The following is a 22802-nucleotide window of genomic DNA, read 5'->3' as shown; positions in this document are numbered from 1 at the left end:
GGGAAAAGGTTTTTCATCATTAGTGGCTGGTGACAGCGAGTGCCCAACGAGCTGTGGCTGAAATACAGCTAGGGAAGAGCGAGGCTCCAGCTCCGGCAGGGAGGGGACCGCGGGGAGGAGGGTGACCGGGCACCAAAGAAATCAAAAGCAGCTCCGGATGGACCAGCCACCGAGCTGGTGGCCAGCCCAACTGCGTGCCCTGGGGCTGGGCTGTTTGCTGCGGGGGAGCTGGGGAAGGCAGATGCTCGGAGCCGCACAGCAATAACTTTGCAGAAGGCTGTCTTGCCCTTATTTTTAAAGAGATGCAAATTTATCAGATGCTTTCCAGGTCGGTTCGTTTTCAGGGTTGGCTTTTTTGCACACAGTCACCCGCATGGATAGCAAGTGGGAAGGGAAAGGAACAGGCAGCAGTGGGACACTGCTGATGGCTTGGAGGGTACAGCTTTGCCGGGAAGCTGCTCTGGTGTGGGGCCCCTCCCCAAGCGGGGGCCGATGTCCCCAAACAGCCCTGCAGCGGGGCACGGGAGGTTGCAGGGCTGCAGGGGCCAGCCCAGCTCGTGCCCCGTCACCCGGGGCACTGCCACTGCTCCAGGCCACCCTGCCCTCCAGGACAGCACCGCCGGGCTTGGGGACAACGATCTCACCCCCAGGGACACCCCTGCCAAGGGCTGACCCCGCAGCCCGGAGGCGATGTGCACACCCAGAGCCCTTCCCAAGTGCAGTTCTTGATTTTAATTTGCGTTATCCCCCTTTGTATTATTTATTGGTAAAGTGTAATTACGGCATCCTTCATGAACCTTAATTAAAGATGAAAAACAGTCCTGACAAGTCAATTAGATTTTTTTTTTCCTTGGTCTCCATTAAATTAAGACTCAAGTGTTACTGGAAGTGTTTAATATCACAGCACATTAAACTGAAGGCTGCTTTGTAATAAATAAATCACTGAAGACAATGCAGGAACTTTCTTCTCCAGAAGGCTTTTCTTACAATAGGATTTCATTTTCCAGCTGGGAAACGCACTAAAAGAGTTTCTTCTTCCTCCGTAACACCTTTTCCAGCAATGGAAAACTTCCATCAGATGTGTTGCATGAAGTTGTGGCCATCCAACCTCCGCAGGCTGCCTGGCAGGCATTGCCCGGTCCAAGATCTCCCCGTGCTGTTATTAGGAGGAAACCCACAGCAAAGCTCTGCAAGCACAAGGCAACCCCATCTCCGCTGCGTGGTGCTGGGCGAAGGCGGCTCCTCCGTGCCATGAAGGTTTTGCAGTCCTGGAATTTGGCCCTGCAAATGTGCTCCCCCAAAATATCCTTAAAAAGCAAGATACGGCCGATATGGAGGTCTTTTCTACAAGCAGGTACTGCAGCAGGGCTCCCTACGTCACCGCTCCCGGACCAGAACCAGGGAAAGAAATCCAGAGGCCATCACAAATTTGGAACATTTATTTATGCAACTGATTTTCTTAAAAGGAAAAGAAAGCCAAAAATAATAATAATAATAAAAAAACAGTTCACAACAGCTGGATGTGCGTGGTACAATCCACATCGGACGTGTCCCTCCTTCGCCATCCCTCCCTCGGTCCCACCACACCGTCCCCCTCCACGGTGGAGCTGCATCGTGGTACCAGTCCCTTCGGCGGCAGCTCTTGGGTGCTGCCAGCTTTTGGGGTCACTTTTTCTGCATATAGACAAAATCATTCCAATTCGGTGTTTTTTCTCAGGTTTTAATTTTTTTGTTGTTATTCTTTTGTTTTTATTAAAAAGAAAAAAAAAACACCACTCCAATCTGTAATACCAATAAACATTATCCATCTTAAGAACAGTATTTATAGTTTTATATATATATTTCTATATATATATTTCTATGTACAGGATGTCCTTGCCTCATGTCATATGAGCATCTCAGTAGGAGTTGGAGAACGGTTGGTTTTTATAGCACTTTGATTTCAAAGTGTACCCTTCGCAAGAGATGCCCTAAAAACCCAGAGACATCCAGCAAGGAGATATAAAAAAAAAAAAAATCTCACTTTTAAAACATATATACAACTCCTCCAGTCTCTGTTCTCTCATTAGGACTAAATGGGGTTTCAATTTTCCTTTTGTTTTTTTTCTTTCTGGCAACGCTTCACCTGCGAAGCGCTGGGGGACGCGCCCTCCCTCTGGACCGGAGGGAGGATGCAGGTGGTTCCGGCTCCGGGTCTGGGATGAAGCAGCATCGTCCCTCCAGCCCCCAGGCACTGGGGCTGAATGATGCCAACATCATCCCGTTCCCAGGAATTTCAGAGGTTCAGCTCAGCCGTTTTCATACAAAACAAAACAATTTCTGCACCCTGGGACTTCTCTGCACCCACCATGCAGCACCTTCCCTGCAGCGCCCTAGGACAGCATGGACACGTCTACAGAGAGATGGGGACTGGGAAAAGGACCCTAATTTATTCCAAGTCAAGGCTTGTGATGCGAGTACCGGTGTTACCAGGTACTGGTGTAACCGGACCATTTTGCAGGCTCTGGTGGGGTAAAAAGACGGTTTGGTCACAAGACAGCAAGGGCACACGGCAGGGTTAGACAGCAGGGATGGAAACGAAGGGGAATAATGTTGTATAGCCCTTGGAATAAGTTACTGTCAGGCCGTGTGAATTATTCAACAAGCACATGGGAAAGCAAGCGTCTGGGCAGAACCCTCCGATGCTGCTGAAATCCTTATCACCACCCCCGGGCGTCTGCAAGGGAGCGGGTGGGACATCCTCCAAGGTGGAGGGAGGGCAGAGATTTATCTTACTGCTCTCCTCCACCCCTGGAAGGTGGATGGAAATATCTCCTGGGTTTACTCACCCAGGGCACAGCCGTTTCAGCTCTGCAGCCTTCGTCCTGCAGATGGGTCCGGCCAAATGGCGTCTGCCAAAGCTTGGAGTCGTGGTACAGATCTGAATGCAACTCCCTGGGGAGAGGGATCCCCAGGCTCCGGGCAGGCAGGGCAGGGAAGCTCCCCCTGCCCTGGGGAGATAAGGAAGATGAAGGATGGCAGGGGGGATGAAGGATGGCAGGGGGGGATGAAGGATGGCAGGGGGGGATGAAGGATGGCAGGGGGGGATGAAGGACGGGGTTGCTCACATGCAACCTCCAGTATATGGAGGAGAGTTTCTCATCTGTTCTGCTCCATGCCCCAAAAAAATGACTGTGAAGGGTTCTGCCTGGCCCTCAAGACAGAACCACCCTCCCCTCGGCTCCTTGAGTCTCCGAGGCAGACCCCAGACCTGCGTCCCTCTGCCTGCACCTTCCCGAGGCCATTTGCAGGGAGAGAAAACCCTGACCAAAGCTTGATTACAACCAGGCTCTGCCCCGTAAGCAGAAACCCCTGTAATTATCACACTATCAGAGAGAAAAAGTGACATCACACACCCGACCAGAGCAGGATGAAGCCAAGAAGTATCAGGCACCTTCAATCACTGTCCCCATACGCTTGTCCCCAAGTGGCACCGGGGGCATGGGGACCTCCCCATGCCCAGCCCCGAAGCACTGACATGGCTTAAGGCTTCGGCACAGCTCACCCCACGCCAACGCCATCACCAAAACCGACCGCTCCGCTTCGTCAACCCCAGCAAAAGCCAAGCAGCATCGATGGGCAACTGCCTGGGGGAGGCACCTAGGAGGCATATGGGATGGACCCGAATTTTGAGGATTTTGTTTCTGGGCACGGAAGGTGTCTCACGTGCAGCGATTCACAAGGGAAGGGTTAAAAACAGACCCAGGGGCTGGTGCCTTTGGGTCTGCCCAAGAGGAATTGCTACAGATGGAGAAGAGGGTGCGGAGATGCGGGGGAACGATCGCTTGAAAAGCGTTGCAAAGGCGCCAGGAGGGGTCCAGGTCGGTCCCTGCAGAGGGACATCACGTGCCCAGCGCCCTCCACGTCCCATGTCCCTGCTCTGTCCAGGGCTGGATACACAAAGGATCGCAACTCACAGAACTAATAAAAGCGAAGATCAAACTTATGGTGTGAACAGGCAGAAACTCAGGAGCTCCTCTCAGGATCTTTGCTCCGGCTCCGAGCGTGTCCCCACCAAGGGCAAAACCTGCCCGCGGCCATCTGGGCTCCTCGGAAGAGCAGCTTCGACTCCACGCACAATTAAAAAAGCAACATCTCTTCTCTGAATATCCATCCTTCCCTGCTGGGAAATGGCCTCGGCTCCTTCTGTCCTCCTCCTCCCCTCCCTGGCCTCCTCTCCAGCTGCTTTAGAGATGCCCAGGCAGCGCCATGGGGCCACATCCTGCGCACACCAACCCCACGACCGTGACTCAGAGCGATGCAGGGATGGGACAAGTCGTGGCATCCGACCCACGGCCACTCGGACGCGCTCGGGGCGGGAAGGAAAGATGGAGAGCAGAGGGTGAAGATGGGGAGCGGCCGACACATCCCCACGTCCTTTCGATTTTCTTGATCTGATGGGTTTTCTCGTCGGGTCCTTTGCTGTTTCCCTCCTCACCTTCAGCACTAACGCAACGTCTGAGCGTGAAACGCACGGTTGGCATGACCCCTGTGCAAGCCCTTGCCGCCGCTCTCCTGGCGAGGTGCTATCTGGTCTCCAGGGACTCCAGATATTCCAGTGCTATGTCGTAGCAGAAATGATACTGCTCCTGTTCGGAGAGAGAAAAGAGGACGTTATGATCCTGAGTAAACTATTTCCCAAAGCTATCCCTTTTCAAGGTAAAATAAGTTTCACTAGCCCTAAGGAAAAGCCTGGGAGGGGCTCCATGGGACGAACACACACGTCACCCCTCGCTGGGGGCTGCATCCCTCTCCTGTCTCCCGGGACGGTCCTGCTCAAGCAACAGCCGGAAGAAACTCCGCTTTCGGCAAACAACACCCATTGCTGGGGATGAGCCATCCCCAGGATCCAAACACACCACGCGCGCCGCCAAATTTCACGCATTTCGGGGACATGTGGCACTTTCGCCTCCCCCGAAGGATGGACAAGGACTGCGACGTCCCCTTACCACGAAAATATGGTTTATTCAATACACCAGGGTACAAACCAGGCAGCACCAGCGCGGGGCTCACCCATGGAACCCCCACCACCACCGCAGTGACTGACATCTGTCAATCAGATGGTGGCAGAGCCGTGGGAATGATGGGGTCTGGGGTCAGAGGTGTCCGAAATAAAACCATGGGCATGAAACCAAGGAGTGGTTTTGAGTTGAGCAGAGGCCGTAAATGGGGCATGTGCCCAGGCGAGGGCCGTGGCCTCACGGCATCCATTGTCCGGAGACGCCCTGCCCCGGCTGCCAGGACGTTCCTCATCACAAATTCTCCTGCAGCAGATAAAAAAACCCACTGTTTTTCATCCCTGGCAGGGATTTGGTCTGGGTGTTTGCTTTGCACCGGTGGAGAGGCACGAAGGGAAGTCCCAGGAGCTTTCACTTCCGAAAATCCAGATTTTCCATGGGGAATGCCAAACAAATGAGCATTTTGGTGCTCAGGTTGAAGTCTGACCCGCCTGCGATGGCCAGGCCGGAGCCAAGGGGTGTGAGTGGGAAAGCTCTTCTCTGAGCCCGCGGCAAGACCGGGCTCACTCTCCCATCCTTTCCCTTTCCCGAGGCAGCTACGGACGGTGTCAGCATCTTCCCACCCTTTGCTCCCCCCCTTAGCTGTCTCCCCAGCCCCACGAAGGGAAAGCCCAGCGGGGCTGGCTCCTGGTTTTATAGCAAAAATCACTGAAATTGGGCTTGCGAAGGCAGTCTCGTCCATCCTTGCTCTCCTTTACGTGACCTGTTCTTGTGCTCTCCTGCCCTCGTACAACTCACAGCACAGAAAACTACGGAGGAGCTTGGACTCTGGCTGTGCCTATCCCCGTGAGACATTGCTCCTTCAAGCCTCCAACAAGCAAAACCAGCCAGAGTGGGGGAAAAAAACCCAACTAAATCCAGTTTCTGATGCTGCTGCAAATGCTGGGACATCGTGGGAGCGCTCCAGGTGCGACAGAAGGGAGGGAAAGGGGAGAGCTCATCTCCCAAAATCCTCATCGGCAGCTCGAGCACCGGCACGAAAATCCTGTTATCCCCCGCGCGGGTGGGCGGCTGCTCGGGGACCCCAGGTGGGAGCAGGCAGCAGGCGAGAAGGGCTTCAAAGCGAGGAGGCTGCGACAGCTTAGATTAAAAGCACGTAATGCTTCTTGGATTAAGAAAAGGGATTGTTACCATTTATTATCATATAAAAATAAACCCCACAGGCAAACAGAGGGGGAAGATGCACGGGCAGCGGGAAACTGCTACACGCCGGCTGCTCTCCGCTGGGCTGCAGCTCTTTACACCAGGCGAGGATCTGGCCTCCCAGGGACTCCGGGAGATTGGGATTCCCAGAATAGACAGTTCAGGTTCATTTGAGGCTGGAGGACGCCCGTGTCCTGATGTGAAATGCTTTTTTTAATACCTTTGCAATTTAGCCCAATGGGCCTGGTGGCCTCATGCTTGTCACATCATCCTTCCATTATCTGCATCCCTCCCTCTGTTCCCCCTCTCCCCTCCCTCACCTTCTCCTCCACTTTAATTCCTAATGCAAATCACATCCCCTTCTCGAAACCATTTCATTTTGCAACTTAGGGATGTTATAATCCAAACAGGGTAAACGTTTCCGGCTGACTTGCTTTTAAAACATCACAAGGCACCTGGATCCCTCTACCACGGGCACAGACACACGCCTGCTCCCTCCCCTGTCCTGTTATCGAGGGTCTGAAACAAGGCACAGGCTTTTCACCCAGACCCACTGCCACCTCCAACCTCCCCATCATGAAACGTGGCTCCATCGCTGCCCCCAGCAGCTTGTCCACCAATTCATTTCACTCAAAATAAAGTTCCCTTTTATATTTCCAAGAGGAATTTGTCTGACTCCACCTCAGAGCTGCTCCCGGCACCACAAACCCTCCGAAGAGCTGCAATTACATCCCGTGAATTAATGCGAACCTGCCTTATTACTCCTGGGAAGGATATCCGACAAGCCCAGCGCCGACGCCAAGGGCATGTCAGCACGGCGAGATGAAGGCGAGCCCGAGGCTCCTTTCAAGAGCTGCCTCGCCTCCCTGTCCGCCCCAGCCTGCGGCACGGTGCTGGCACGCTTACCGAGACGTGTTCTGCATGAGGATGCCCATAATGCTAATCAGGATTTGGGATGGAAAAGGAGGTTTTTTGGGAGGTGAGCATCCCCCAGCATCTCTCCCCCCTGCCGGAGGGATGCGTGGGGACCAGCAGCCGGGGCGGACGCCAGCGGTGTCTGGTGCTTACCAAGGTCTCAACCATATTTGGCTTGTAGTTGCGGAGGGTCTTTGCAGCATAGAAAACATCTGCCATGTTGTGACACTTGATCATCTCCAGGATCATGGTGGAGGCACAGAAGGTGCCACTCCGGCCCCCTCCGTTCCTGGTGGGAGAAACACACGTGTCAGTGGTGAGAAGATGGCGTTAGAGCATCTTCCTCCTCCCTTTAATTCCCCCTTTCTCTATCCATCCCTGCATCCCAGGAGATGTCCCAGAGCAGGGGCTCAAACCCCAGAGTCCCCCTGAATGGGAGGACCTGAACCAGACCCACGTGGTGGCAGGAGCTGTGCCAGGTGGCACCTGGGCTCAGTTTCCAGCCCTGCCATGGACCGATTCCCCGTGTGACCTTGGGGAAGCCACTGTGTCCTTTGACCACCCTCTTCCCATCTGCAGGGTGACCTTGGGCCAATGACCTGTTGGGTGGTGCTGGCTGCAGTAACCGTCCCACGTTTCCCCCAGCGCACAGCTCGCTGGGTACCTCCCCTCATCCTGGGCTGAAACCATCCCACACCACAACGCCTGATCCCTGGCAGCGAAGGGGACCGGGGAGAGGAAGAGAGAACATGACGCCAGTGTTTTATAAAGTATGTTCTCAAATTATCCTTCGGCTAATGAAGACGGACGAGGCTGTGATTAATTTTTGATTAAAGACTCGCCTGCTGTCTCTACCAATCTGCGAACGTGCTAGGTCCCATCTGAGAGCGCGCACGGGTGTTTGTGTGAGCCAAACCCAGCTGGGAGGGGGATGGAGAGCACGTCCACCTCGATGAGAAGCAGGCAGTGGGAGACGCACAGCTCCTGTCGCATCCCTTTGGAGCCTGTTACATGCACGGGCCATGGTGACAGGGCTGGGACCTCTGCCGAGCCCCGCTGCAAGGCAGCGGACCGGGGTGAATGGCAGGGATGCTGCGAGCGGGCATCACTCCTGCTGAGCATCCATTTCATGGAGATGGTTTGACATGGTCACCACAATGTGCCTCATCCAAAACTCATGTTCTCAGCACCAGCTGGGCACAAAGGCACCCCAGTGAGGGCTTTTTGGAGGATTTCCAGGCAAAACTGTGGACACGTAAGCTGGTGGCATCAGCCCCCATGCCAGACCTCACTCCTGTCCAGGTAACACTCACAGGCAGTGCACCACGGTCCTGCCATCGCCGCTCTCCTTCTGCCACCTCTCCACTTGGGCCAGGAGGTGCAGGAAGGACTTCTTGGAGTCTGGGGTGTCTCGGTACGCCGACCACCGCAGGTACTGGAAATGCCGGACCATCAGGTGCCCCTCCTGTAACTAGAAATGCAAACCTCATCAGCTTGAACCCATGGGCTGCCCTCATTTGCCTCCGCTGGAGGTCTGATGGAGGGCAAGAGGGGTTTGCCACGCGTTAATAGTAGCGGAAGAGAGGAAAACCCTTTCCTGGTGCTTTAAGACGGATGGTTCAGCCCTCTCCTCCGCAGCTCACACTGGTTCCACCACCCCATCGCACCTGGGGGAAGCTCTGCTGACATGGTTTATCCTAACTCACAGCGTCTCGGACTGTCCGTGTATCTCACAAAACCTGTTACCAAACTCCTGAGCCTCCCCAAGGCTTCTCCATCACCTCCTTGTCTGGCATGCAGAAGATCCCAGGAGATGTGTTTTGTTGTGTTCACTGTAAACCAGGAGGCTGATGAGAAGCCGCCACCCACGGAGGCAGGGAGCGGTGGAAGTGCGCTAATACCCTGGTAATCTGGTTAGTTTTGAAACCTAATCTGGTTAGCAGGCTCCAGGAGGAAGATTACATCCACAAAGCTAAATGAGGGCAGGCTTTAGCCAGGCAGATGTGGGGCTCTTACTCGGGGCATCAGGAGTACCTGATGGGATGAAACCACAGATCACGCACTTGGGGCATCTCAGGGCTCGGCAGCACATGTGTGGGGAGCATGCGTCAGAGGAGAAAGAGGGGATCAGACGTAGACAGGGGATCCCCAGCTCTGCAGGGCTCCATCCACCCGATTTCAGATGCCTGATGCACAGGGCGAGCACCAGACCTCTCCAGCCAGCGGGACCAGGTATTCCTGCGGCTTTGCAGGGACCCCCAGCCTGGGGAGTGGGTGTTGGGGGCATTTGGTGCCCATTCCAACCAGCACATCCCAAATGCACGGGGACTTTTCTGAACCTTTTTGGAGCTCCAACATGGGTCAGCAACGTGGCTGGGATCACACAGAATTGTTAAGGTTGGAAAAGACCTGTAAGATCACCAAGTCCAACCATCACCCCAACCCCACCATGCCCATTAAACCATGTCCCGCAGTGCCACGTCCACACGTTCCTCGAACACCTTCCAGTGATGGTGACTCCACCACCTCCCTGGGCAGCCTCTTCCAGTGCTTCACCACTCTCTCAGGAAAGAAATCTTTCCTAATATCCAGCCTGAACCTCCCCTGGCACAACTTGAGGCCATTTCCTCTTGTCCTATCACTAGTCACTTGGGAGAAGAGATCAGCACCCACAAGGCATGACCTCCCCAGGCTCAAGCTTTTGCTTTCAGCTGGAAACCAGGAAGGCAGAGGGGGAAGATGAAACAAATGAGTGGAGTTAAAACAGGAGAAAACTCCTCTGATAGCCCAGGAAGGAAAGCTTTGGGATCAGTTTTGAAGCTCAGGTGAAAGCTGTCTGGCTCTGGAGGACTTGTGACACCCTCCAACACCCAGCTCCCCTCCAGCCAGCAAGGCTTGGCAAGGAGCAGCTCCTTGCATTTACCGGCGCTCCTCTAGCGATCTGCTCCCTGGGGAAATCTCTTCTTACACCCAGAGATTTCAATCACACTGCATTTTTAATTTAGCACGGGATATGTTCTACCACCTAAGAGCAAAGCACATTTGGTGAATGATTTTGTGCTGACACCCAGGAAATACCAGACGCTCCCACGGGGAGCATGAACCAAAACCCTCCTTGTGTTAAGAGTCCAGATAATCAGGATTTATCTCCTCCGACGCAGCTCCCACGCCAAAGCACCCTTCCCAGCTGGGCCGTCAGCCAAGCCGCACGCTCCCTTCCAAGCTCCCTAATTCCCATCTGCCCAATGACCTCCACTGGGGCATTGGACTCAGCCTCTTGGCAGCCCTCGGGAGATTTAAAGACCTCAGGGATGCCACCTCTTCATGGCTGGCTTTTGTAGTTACATCAGCTTTTTTTCCCACGTACAGTTCTGCACTCACGCGGGCTGTTCATCGCAGTCCCTGTCCCTTCCCAACTTCACTGCATTTCTCTTCATTTAAAGGCAAGCTGAACCAGCCAAGCATCAATGGAACAAGGACAACAGGGGAAAACCTGTGTGGATCTTCTCACCCTGCAGGAAAAGGGCTCTGGTGGTCCCAAGGGAGCTGCCGTGTCCATGCAAGGAGTCTCCATCCTGCGATACACGTGTGGCAGGGCAGAGATGGAACCCCAGGCAGGATGAGAAAGGTCATCTTAGAGTTATCTAAAGATCTTGCAAGGAGCTATGAACTCCAGAAAGGTTGGATGGAGCCAACGGCAATTTCACAGGCTCCCCTCTGCCAGGAGGAATGCTGGGGCTGCATCCCCTGGAGGAGCTGGATCAGGCTGAAGAAGACATCAGCATCCACAGCACCATTCAGTTAGTTTACATGGAGAATTATCTGGCTGGTTAATGCCAGACTCTAGGACTACACGGCCTCACACCATCCTTCTGCTCTTTAAAGGAGGTCTTTGCTCATATAAAGAAGCTCTTGGTGATGCCCCAGCCCTTCCCCAAAGCAGCGGCTAACAAAAGCAATCCATCCCCAGCTCTCCCAGCCCGGACCTCTGCACTGGGAGATGCCTGGGGGGCACCTGGGCACACATAAAGACACGTGTGAAGCCCCCCCTGACCACCCTGCACTGGCATGGAGCCAGAGGAGAGACCCTCACCCGTGTGATGTTCTGGACTCGGAAGAGACGGGACACGATGTCCTCATCCGCCGCTCCGGAAACGTACTCCACCTCCATTGGGCCGTACTGCTGGAGCCCCGGCTCAGGCCAGTACTGCAAACAGGGCTGTGGAGAGAAGAGGCAGAGCTCGCTGTGATCGGGGACATGCACTGGGACACGCGGAAAGGGCGTCATGCATCACAGGCAACATCGAGTGGAATGGGGCGGCTGGCACTGGACGCTGAGAGGGGCTGCTGGCACAGGGGGTGGCCCCAAGGCGGGATGCAGGACCCACAGTGCATGGCTGGATGGAGGATCCCTCAGCTTCTTGAAGGATCAAAGCTGAAAGGTCAGGTCCACCCCCAGCATCCATATAGCCCTCTCCCCACTGCACGAACGCAACAGCCGGCGCTCCTGGAGATGGGCTTTGCTGGTCCAGGAGGATGCAGGATGGGCCCTGCCTCAGCCCCAGCGCACAACGATGGAGCAGGGCTTGGCTGCTCCAACTCTGCTCTCAAACCCCAGTGGCTTTAGAAGCTGCTCTGCCACCAGCAGCAACAGCAACGTGGGATGACAGTCCCCCTCACCCCACGGCCAGGACATCCCGCCAAGTCAAAGCGATCCCAGCCTGCAGCCCAGGAAAGGGCTGGGGGGCGACTCCTGCTCCCGCGCTATGTGTCCAGCACGGCGCTGATGGATGGCTCAGTCCAAGGGTCACGGATGCGAATGTTTTCACACCGTGACAGCTGGGAAACCAGCTTCGACACAAAATATATGATGTTTGTCACCGCACTTTAACAGGGCATTTAGCATTTCAGGCCATCTAACGGCTTGGGCCTAACTGCATGGCAAATGTGTTTGAGAAATAATTGGTTATTAATAGGGGCTATAAATCTCCAAGATCTCCAAGCCTGCTAGACTCAGAGCTATAATTTGGATATTAAAAATTCCTTCGGCAAGACGTAGGTCAAGTGAGGGATATACCCTCTAAGTCACCTTTCAGAACTGCCTGCTGTAAAGGTTGATTTATTACTTGTTGGTCCTAAACTGGTAAACATTTAAAATCCAGCTAAATATTGTAACACAGACATCCCTGAAGAATAGATGTCCAGAGAGTGAGGCAAGGCTGAATAATGAAGAAAAATGGCAAAGTCCCCATCGGACGGTGCCAGGGGACAGCGGCCGCTGCAGGGGACGGGGACCTGGGGGAGGATGGCACAGGAGCGGGCAGCTCCGGCGAGGCGGAAGGGCATTTCTGGACCATGGAATGAAAGAACAGGTTGAGAGAGAGAAATAACATTGGGTTTGCTGCCTCCTTCCCTGCCGTGGTCCACTGCAGCTGGGTTCAGCTGATAGCTGATGTTTGTGCTGCAGACGGGAGGTGCAGGATGGTCACACTGGAGGGACAGTAAGATGGTGGCACTGGGACAGGGCTGGATTTTCGAAGGGGCACTTGGTCCCCGGCAGGTATCTCAGTGCACATGAGGGTAAACGTGAATCACGGTGAGAAATGCATGTGGGAGCATCAGTCGCTCTCCCGTAGCTGGACCTGCTCGCTGCTCGGGCAACATAGCTGCTCTCCTCCGCAGCCACGCTTGCCAGCAAAGCCCTTCCATCTCCAGGCTCCAACACATCTCTGCACACAGAGGGAAGCCAGGCAGGTCCGTCCCGTCAGGAGCAAAGCCCACAAGGCTCAGGGCAGCCACTGCTTCCAGATAAGGCTCAGTGCGGTAATGTGCCCAGCCCCGTCCTCAAGCTGGGACCAGACAGCTTGACCACCCAGGCCAGAGCCACCCTTGGGTGCCGACTCTGCACCGACACCCTCTGCTCTGGACTCGCAGAAGCACAGAGAGGCAAGAGTCATCACCAGAACCCCCTTCTCACATTTTCAGTTGAAACCACCCTTCATGGCTCTGCTCAGAGCATCTCCTGAGCAGCCCACAAAAGGCTGCTCACTGTCTCATGGACAACAGCCCATAGCTAAAGCCTTTGTCCTCGTTACTGTTTTCGTATGGTCATGTTTGCATGATGGACTTCAGTAAAGCCAACACACTCGGTACGTTACTTGTATGACCTACTGGGAAGAGAAGCACTGATTCCTATGGGAGCTAAATCAAACCTTTACTGAAAAAAACCACACAGTCCTGTGGGTATAATTTAAAATGTTGACAGAACATCATTGAGTTTCCTGATTTGGGTTCTAAAGGTTCGCTATCAAAGAAAACTAAGTGCTCTCCAGCCGCTCCTCTCCCAATTTATCCTCGTGTCCAGCATTACTCCCTCCCAGGTGCAGAATCCAGCATTTGCTCTTGCTCCATTTCATGCCACAGATTGGAGCATTGGGCAATCATCAATCTCGATCCCTCCGCAAGGCCTCTCGTCCCTCCAGAGAGTCCACACCACCTCCCATTTGGTATCTTCAGCAAACTTGCCAACTGTGCCTTCAACTCCTGCATCCAGACCATTGATACTGAACAGAACCAGCCCTAGGATTGAGCCCTGAGGAACACCGCTGGCGACCAGTCCCCAACCAGATGTAGCCCCATTCACTACAACCCTTGGAGCCCTCCCGTCCAGCCAGTTCTTCACCCACCGCACCGTGTACCTGCTCATCTCACAGTTGGACAACTTGTCCAGAAGGATGCTGTGAGGGACAGCATCAAAAGCCTCACTGGAATCCAGAAGAACGCTGCCCACCGCCTTCTCTTCATCCAGCAGATGAGTGACCTTATCACAGAAGGACATCAAACTAGCTAAACAGGACTTTCCCTTGGTGAACCCATCTTGACTGTGCCTGAAGAATGCATGATTCGTTAAACACCTTTCAGTAGCACCCAGAATGATCTTCTCCATTATTTTGCCAGGCACTGAGGTCAGACTAACAGCTCTATAGTTTCCTGGGTCTTCCCTCACACCCTTCTCACAGATGGGAATAACACTGGCCAGCTTCCAGTCAGGAGGGACCTGCCCAGAGTCCCAAGACCTTTGGTAGATAGTCGCGAGGGGTCCTGCCATAACATCCGCCAGCTCATCAAGTACTCTGGGATGAAGTCCATCAGGCCTCACAGACTTAGGAACATTCAGCTGATGCAACCGGTCCCTTACAATTTCACTGTCCACAAATGGAAAGTCACTGTTCCCGCAGTCGTGGTCCTCCAGCTCAGAGGACTGGGTTGACAGCTTGATAAAAGGTTGAGAGAACATCATTGAGTCTCCTGGTTTGGGTTCTAAAGGTTCTATAGCAAAGAAAAGCAGAGGAATGCAAGCCAAGAAAGGGGTGGGGGTGCAGAGCACCAGTTTATTTCATTGGCGAGATATATTTAGGTAAGGTTTCACGTCTAGTTGATCCTACGGAGCAGAACGGAGAGCCTGCTGAAAGCTGAGAGCATCACCTGGGTCCGTGGACAGCCAGACAGAAGCAGCGCTACTGAAACCACAGCGCGGGGTTATTCCCTAGAAGAGGGGACGGGCGTTTCTGCACGGGGGGAAGGTGCCCGAGGGAAAAGCGTCAGGTCCGGGGCACTTTGATGCCCAACGCTGCAGCCTTCCCCATCCCTCCCTGGGCACCAGCTCCCAGGGGCGACGGGACGCAGCGCTGCCCTAGCAGGACATACCAAATGCAAACACAGTGCGATTCACCTCTTGCCCCAAAACAGCTCTCTCCGGGAAAAGAAACCAGGGCTGTTGAGCCATTTCTTCTGTCTTCCACTTGCCAGGAGACGGGCACCACGCTGTGATGTCACCGTGATGCAACGCCGGCATCACGGTGACGTTGGAGAACTTCCAGCCCTTCATCCCACTGACCGGCAAGACCAAGCCTGGCTGCTCGGGGAAAGGGCCACGGCTGGAAGTTGCAGCCAAGCTGTGAAAAAACAAGTTAAAATGGAGCCGCCTTCACCAGAGACATCCTGGGCTTCTGACCCGGAGGAGACGGATTGGTGGGCGGCTTCAGCTTCTCCCAGCCACCCGGGAGGTGCTACGGGAGCATCTTGGGGTGCTGCCACCGGACCTCTCGCAGAAGAAAACGCCCTTCAGGGTTTGCCTGATGAATCCTGGGCCTCCATCATATGCTTTCATGTCCTGGAGGAGATCTGTGCCAACACCAGCCAGTCTTCAGCCCTCTCCTCCCTCAAGAAGCTCTGGGAGACGGTCAGCAGCCATCGCTTCCAGTCAGTCTGATGGGGCGACAACGGAAACTGCGCCGTGATCGTGGAAAAACTCCTCAGAAAGGAAGTGCTGGGGAGGAGGGGACCCCTGACGATCTTTGAAACCGACTCCATGAGAGGCTTCGGTCTCCCACTTAACCTCCATGGATTCTGCAGAATGGAAGGGGATTCTCTCGTATCTGCCTCCATCGAGGAGCTGCAGCAGCAGCAGCAGAGTCTGCTCTGGGCAAGGAACGTCGGTTCCTCCACACACGAAGGAACCCTTGGGACATTTTGGGGCAGAGGTTCACGTTCAGATAAAAGAAGCCTTTACAAGGTAGGAGACGGGCACGGGAGCAAACGGCCTGATTGTGCCTCGTGGGTCGTGTTCAGGAATTCTCGACGCAGGATTTCGGAGGAGCGGAAATGCTGATCAAACAGATTTGGGTTATTTCTGCTTACTCTGAATCTGTGAAAGGGAAACATAGTCCCATCGTATCATGCCATTTTTGTGCTTGCTCTGTATCCGGCTGCACCAAAAACTTAAATCTTCTTGTGGCATCTGCTGAATGCTGACAAGATACACGTCAGCATCAGCATTATTCCCGACATGTCCATTCCACGCTGAGGTGCCTGAAAACTGATGGTATTTGGGTTCCTCCATCGGTTTTTAGGCTTCTGAAAACCCTACATTTCTCTGCTCCCAAATGCCGGAAACACAAGGGGGGTTTTACTCAACAAAACCCTCTCCTAACATTCCATTCCACCTAAACTTGAGGTTTAAAATGCCTCAGAGAGTCCTTTTCAATGCCCATGTTTGTCTTTTTCTGGTGCAGATGCGTAGTTATCGCATCTCTGCCTTCCTCTTCCTTGAAATGACGACAACTAACTCCTCTCCTTTGCGTTCTGTAGCTGCTCTTCCACTACAACCCCGTTTTTAAGAGCGGTTACCCCAACCTCCTCGGGATGTGCATGACCAGTGCTGGGGACATGAAGAGAGCCCCAGCTGCATCCCCACCGGGCCCCAAGATGAAGGAAGACCACCTGAGAAGAAGACAGCCTCGTGCGCAGCCGGCGGCAGGAGCTGCAGAGGAGAACGGCACCCAGAGAGCTCCGACCCCCGGCTCCGCACCGACCGAGCCACGGGCTGCCACAGCCGCCCGGACAAGCAGTGCCGGTCCATCCCCACCGAAGCGGCCCTGCAGCCACAGCCGGGAGGCGGCTCCGGCTCCATCACGGCTTCACCACACCGTGTCACACCACGCGCCCCACACAGTCCCTCCACACCAGCCACGGGACTCCCCACGCTTCCACCTGGGCAGACAAATTGAGCTGCTCTGCGGGTCCCCGGGGCTGGCCTGCCTCCATTCTGCGCCCCATGCTTTGCGACGCCCATGCTGGCAGCACCTTCTGCCGTTCCCATGCCAGGGCCACCGCACAGCCGAGCTCCGACCCACCGCCACGGCCCAAACTGCACCTGAGGACCAAACACCGCAGCTGCCGGCAACGGGGCTGGACCCCAGCGGGGGCTGGACTGGGGACAGCAGAGACCTTCGGCAGCAAGGAAGCGTCACAGAGGTCGAAATACGTCAGTATGGGAGTAAGTAATAACACGTTGTTTGTTGTTCTCAGCAATAAACCTTCTCAACCTGCCTTGTCCTGTCTCTCCAGTCCCACAGGCGCTGTCTCGACACCCGGGATGGGGGGTTGCCTTCAGGGATGTGAAGGGTTTGGCTCCAGCCCGGGAAAGCCCAAGGCCCCAGGCACTAGCGCTGCACTCAGCAACACCCAGCGAAAGGCCACCCTGGGGCTAATCCAGGAGCTGCACCGGCACCCAGGGCCGCTCAAACCAAACCAATCCCTCGTAGCTCTTGGGCAGTCCGTGCCCCTTCCTCCCCCAGCTCAGACCAGGGGCCGGGGCGGCGGGGCTGCAGGGAGCAGACGTGGGCTTCTCCTGCCCACCCTCCACCACCGCCTGGATAACCACAGCCTTGCGGCTGGCAAAGCGACCGGTCTGTCCCACGCGAGTCACACGTTGCGCTCGCTGGAGGAAGAACCTCTCCCACCAGCATTCACTAAGGCTTCCTTCAGAGGAGAGCTTCCACCGCAGCATCGAAACGAGGCGCTACGTCGTGATCCCCTCCCTTTCCACAGAACGGGGAATTCCGTGGTTGGCTGAGAGCAGACCTGCAACTCCTGCTGTGGAGGATGCTCCACACCTCACTGCCATTTACGCAAAAAGAGTCACAGCGCTCATGAGAAATTACGTCACAGGTTCACAGGTTCACAGCAAACACGCAGCGCTGCACAGCACAGCCCCATCGCGGAACCTTTCCCTACATGAGGTCCCGAGGCACGAGAGCCCAGCGTGTCATTCCACCTCCCAAGTTAAGCATCCGCTCGCCAGACGAAGAGGACAACGGCCAATTCGGCAGACAAATGTATTTCACCTCGTGCCTTGTCCCGATGACTTCAGAATCGGCATTGCTGAGTCGGTGGCCCGGGTGACAGGAACCGGAGATCTTCAACAGCATCGGAGAGCTTTCCCGGTCTGCACAAAGTCACCGCGAAGCAGATCAAAGCGGGAACGCTGGTTCCAGCCACGTTCACAGGCGGAAACGCACCCGATGAACTCACGAACATTAAGAAGGCGAATCCAGGGAGGGGGGTGTCCCTCGCACCGACCCAGGGGTTGAAGACTTCTGGGCTCCTAACACGGTCTCCAGCAGACAACCCAGATCGTTCCTCACGTCGGTTGTCTGGGCCAGGGCTCGCCAAAGCCGGCTGTGCAAGACAATCCCTCGGGATGCAGGAAGGAGGTACTTGAACTTCCATTTATTTCCATTTTATCGGTACAGTCTCATACAGAGATGGTATATTCTCGGCAGTAAATGACATCTTTACAATGTGCTGGAATGAGACGGGGCACAACCATGAAAATCCCTCGTACCACGTGGAGATTCGCTGCTCGTCTCGCGGCGAAGGGCGTAAAAGAGCTGTCGAACTTCACGGAGTTGTCTTTTACAAAAGGACAAGCGCTGCCAACTCGCTGATGACAAGCTGCTCTCGGTAGCGTGCTACCCAGCAGACATCGCCCGACAAATAAACACCCTTAGGGGCCCCTTCAAGGTGAAGGTGCCGTTTGAACGACGGGCAAGAACATAACCGCCTTCTGAAAGGAGCTCGTGCTGCGGAGAGCGCGTTTGCTGAAAGCCCCAAATGCGGCACCTTCCAGTCAGTTTGCGAGCACAACCGCCCGACGCCAGGGAAGTCGGACACCTTCCAGCCAAGAAGACCCTTTGCCTAAGCAGTCGGTGGCTTGAAAAACAAGTATCGGGGTTTGAGAAGCGCCGCCGACCAGGCACTTCTTCCATTTGCATCCACACATCTGTGGGAGGAATTTTTTCAGCGGTGACAGTCATTAAAACCAAGTACCGAAATAAACCGCACTTAGAACCAGCCCTTCAGATGGCTGTGCCGCAAAGCGCTAAACCAGGACGTCCAGAACTAATGAAGCGTAGGCAATCACAGAGCCCTCACTACAAAATCCTGTTATTAGTAATAGCTTTTTTTTAGCAAGAGCAAAAAGGGCGGTTGGACCATTAATAGAGTAAAATAAAAAAATACTTTTTCAAATATTGTTCGTCTTTATTGCCTACTTTTTTAATTTCTACTGTCTGTGTATGTCGTACAGGATACCTAATATATTAATTAGCACAGGAGAACATAGATATGATTTATAAATAAGCAAACACACATACATTGGGCGGGTGAATGCACAAAAATTTTTTACTGATAGGAGTGTGCCGTGAAAAAAACCTCTTAAATAGGAGACAGCAACGGCGAGATGGACCTTTCCTTCCCCCAACCCTCTCCAGCAAAACCCTCAGCCACAGTCCGGCTTTTGCAGATTGTCACAGAATCGTAGAATCGTTTAGATTGGAAAAGACCTTTAAGATCATCGAGTCCAACCTTTAACCTGACACTGCCATGTCCACCACTAAACCATGTCCCTAAGGGCCTCATCCACACGTCTTTTAAATACCCTCCAGGGATGGTGACTCCACCACCTCCCCGGGCAGCCTCTTCCAGTGTCTGACAACCCTTTCAGTGAAGAAACTTTTCCAATCTAAACCCCCCCTGGTACAACATGAGGCCATTTCCTCTTGTCCTATCACTTGTCATTTGGGAGAAGAGACCAACACCCACCTCACCACAACCCCCTTTCAGGGAGTTGTGGAGAGCGATGAGGTCTCCCTTCAGCCTCCTCTTCTCCAGACTGAACAACCCCAGCTCCCTCAGCCGCTCCTCATCAGACTTGTGCTCCAGACCCCTCACCAGCTCCGTCGCCCTTCTCTGGACACGCTCCAGCCCTACAGAGCCTTCCGACCCTCCAGCAGATCAACACTCCCGCCCAACTTGGTATTGTCCGCAAACTTACTGAGGGAGCACTCAATCCCCTCATCATCGATAAAGATATTAAGCAAGACCAGCCCAAAACTGAGCCCTGGGGGACCCCACTTGTGACCGGCCACCAACTGGATTTCACTCCATTCACCACGACTCTCTGGGCTCAGCCATCCGGCCAGATTTTTACCCAGCGAAGAGTGCACCCGTCCAAGCCACAAGCCGACAGCTTCTCCAGGAGAATAATGTGAGAGACAGTGTCAAAGGCTTTACTGAAATCCAGGTAGACATCATCCCCAGCCTTTCCCTCATCCACTCGGCGGGTCACCTGGTCATAGAAGGAGATCAGGTTGGCCAAGCAGGACCTGCCTTTCACAAACCCGTGCTGACTGGGCCTGATCAGCTGGTTGTCCTGTACGTGCCGCGTGATGGCAGCCAAGGTGATCTACTCCATAACCTTCCCCGGCACCGAGGTCAGGCTGACAGGCCTGTAGTTCCCCGGATCCTCCTTCCGGCCCTTCTTGTAGATGGGTGTCACATTTGCTGACCTCCAGTCCGCTGGGACTCCCCTGGTTAGCCAGGACTGCTGACAAACGATGGAAGGTGGCTTGGTGAGCGCTTCCGCCAGCTTCCTCAGCACCCTTGGGTGGATCCCACCCGGCCCCATAGACTTGTGAGTGTCTAAGTGGTGTAGCAGGTCGCTAAACATTTCCCCTTGGATTGTGGGGGCTTCATTCTGCTCCCCGTCCCTGTCTTCCAGCTCAGCGGGCTGGGTACCCCAAGAACAACTAGTCTTCCTATTAAAGACTGAGGCAAAGAAGTCATTAAGTACCTCAGCCTTTTCCTCATCCTTGGTCACTACGTTTCCCCCTGCACCTGATAAAGATGGAGATTCTCCTTAGTCCTCTTTTTGTTGTTAATGTATTTATAAAAACACTTTTTATTCCCTTTAACTGCAGTGGCCAGCTTAAGCTCTAGTTGGGCTTTGGCCCTTCTGATTTTCTCCCTGCATAACCTCACAAGGTCCTTGTAGTCCTCCTGAGTTGCCTGCCCCTTCTTCCAAAGGTCATAAATTCTCTTTATTTTTTCCTGAGTTCCATCCAAAGCTCTCTTCAGCCAGGCTGGTCTTCTTTCCCACCAGCTCGTCTTCCGGCACATAGGGACAGCCTGCTCCTGCGCCTCGAAGATTTCTTTCTTGAAGAGTGTCCAGCCTTCCTGGACTTCTTTGCCCTTCAGGACTGCCTCCCAAGGGACTCTGCCCACCAGGCTCCTAAACAGGCCAAAGTCAGCCCTCCGGAAGTCCAAGGTAAGCAGTTCTGCTGACCCCCCCTCCTTACTTCTCTGACAATCAAAAACTCGATCATTTCATGATCACTGTGCCCAAGACGGTCTCCAACCATCACATCACCCACCAGTCCTCTGTTCGCAGACAACAGGTCCAGCGGGACGCCTCCCCTCGTTGGCTCCCTCACCAACGCTGTCGGGAAGTTATCCTCCACACACTCCAGGAACCTCCTGGACTGTTTCCTCACCACTGTACTGCATTTCCAGCAAACATCTGGTAAGGTGAAGTCCCCCATGAGAACAAGGGCTCGCAATTGTGAGACTTCTCCCAGCTGCTTATAGAATATTTCATCTGCCTCTTCATCCTGGTTAGGTGGTCTATAACAGACTCCCACCATGATATCTGCCTTGTTGGCCTTTCCCCTGATCCTTACCCATTAACACTCGACCTTTTCATCACCATCGTCAACCTCTAGACAGTCAAAACAGTCCCAGCTGCTGGCGCTGGAAGGGGCCTCTCCAATGACCCCAGTCACACAAACCTGCTCACTTCAGTGTCTCACGGGCAGATCGCTTCGTTAAACGTGAACCTGATCTACAAGCGGCGACTCTAAGACAGCATACGAGCTGGGAAGCTCTTTGGGGCCAGCTCCCGGCAAATCTCCGTAGGGCAAGAGACACCCCCCCCAGGACATCCCTCGATTCTCAGGGTCTGCTTAATGTCACCCCATGCAAAGGTCCTTTGGAGCACATGGATTAGCTCAGCACAGAGGGACGCGTGGGTGCACTCCACAGCTCTGCACGTGTCCAGCATATTTATGTATAAAAAAAAATAATGGCCTATTTACACAGCACTCGGTACCGGTGCCACTTCCATCTGCATCCGTACGACGAATGGCACAACTGCCATTTTGGATCATTTACATCGAGTATCTGATCTCAACTCTTAAAATAAGCCAGCTAATGAAGTTTTCTCCAGACATCCACTAAGAGTCTATAATGCTAATTTTATGTAAAAATCCAGTAAGTTTCCTCATTGAATTAACATTACAGACCTGTAGCGGACTTTTACATCCGCTCCGGTGGTGGCAGAAGCACTCCAGGCATTCCCCTGGGGAGCAGCATACCGGGAGAGCAAAGCGAGGTGAGGCTGAGCATGGCACCCGGCTCCCCGGCTTCTGTCCCCTCTCCCCCAGGTGACAGGGGACACCTCCCCTCCAGTTCGGCAGATCTGCACATCCCATCACACCATAAAACCCATGGGACAGCGGCTTTGCAGCGGGCTGATCTATAAAGCAGCCTTCACAAGCCACCAGTGCCCTTGGAAGATGAATGCAGGAAATGCCCCGTGCCTCAGTTTCCCCTTTGTAAAAGGAGGATAAAAATCAGCCTTTATAATGACAAGGTTATACTTGTCGTTAAGCTTCTATCTCCCTGGGGCATCCACAAAGATTATGGTACAGTAAAGCAACACCAATGCAATGCCAACGCAACGCCAACGCAACGCCAACGCAACGCCAACTCAACGCCAACTCAACGCCAACTCAACGCCAACTCAAGGAAGCCAGGCTGGTTTGCTGCTGAACGCATCTTTGGCTCACGCTGGCCATCCCTGCGCTTCCAGGGGATAAATCCTGGGTGCTGCAGCCAGTCCCATCTCCCCTCGCAGAGGAGAATGAGCTGAGCGAGCAAAGCAAGGGCTGCAGCACTGCCAAGGCGGTGGGGAGGGAGCAGGACAAAGCCACCCGTGGGGCCGGC

The 22802-nt window shown here is 54.2% G+C and overlaps 1 protein-coding gene across 2 annotated transcripts in view; it reads right to left on the bottom strand.

Annotated features, from left to right (window-relative positions):
• Positions 1-2674: 2674 nt before the first annotated feature.
• PTPRU (protein tyrosine phosphatase receptor type U) overlaps positions 2675-22802 on the bottom strand; it is a 78602-nt gene continuing 58474 nt past the window's right edge. For both annotated transcript variants that reach the window (XM_059830966.1, XM_059830967.1), the window contains 4 exons: positions 11209-11334; positions 8429-8586; positions 7269-7404; positions 2675-4628 (listed from right to left, as the gene is read on the bottom strand). In XM_059830966.1, coding sequence (XP_059686949.1) covers positions 4566-4628; positions 7269-7404; positions 8429-8586; positions 11209-11334 — 483 coding nt within the window. In that variant the 3' untranslated portion in view covers positions 2675-4565. The remainder of the gene's footprint in view (positions 4629-7268; positions 7405-8428; positions 8587-11208; positions 11335-22802) is intronic.

Source organism: Gavia stellata, chromosome 29 (genome assembly GCF_030936135.1).
Source record: "Gavia stellata isolate bGavSte3 chromosome 29, bGavSte3.hap2, whole genome shotgun sequence".
NCBI lineage: Eukaryota > Metazoa > Chordata > Aves > Gaviiformes > Gaviidae > Gavia > Gavia stellata.
The sequence above is the reverse complement of the archived record's forward strand: the minus strand, read 5'-3'. Positions and strand labels throughout refer to the sequence as shown.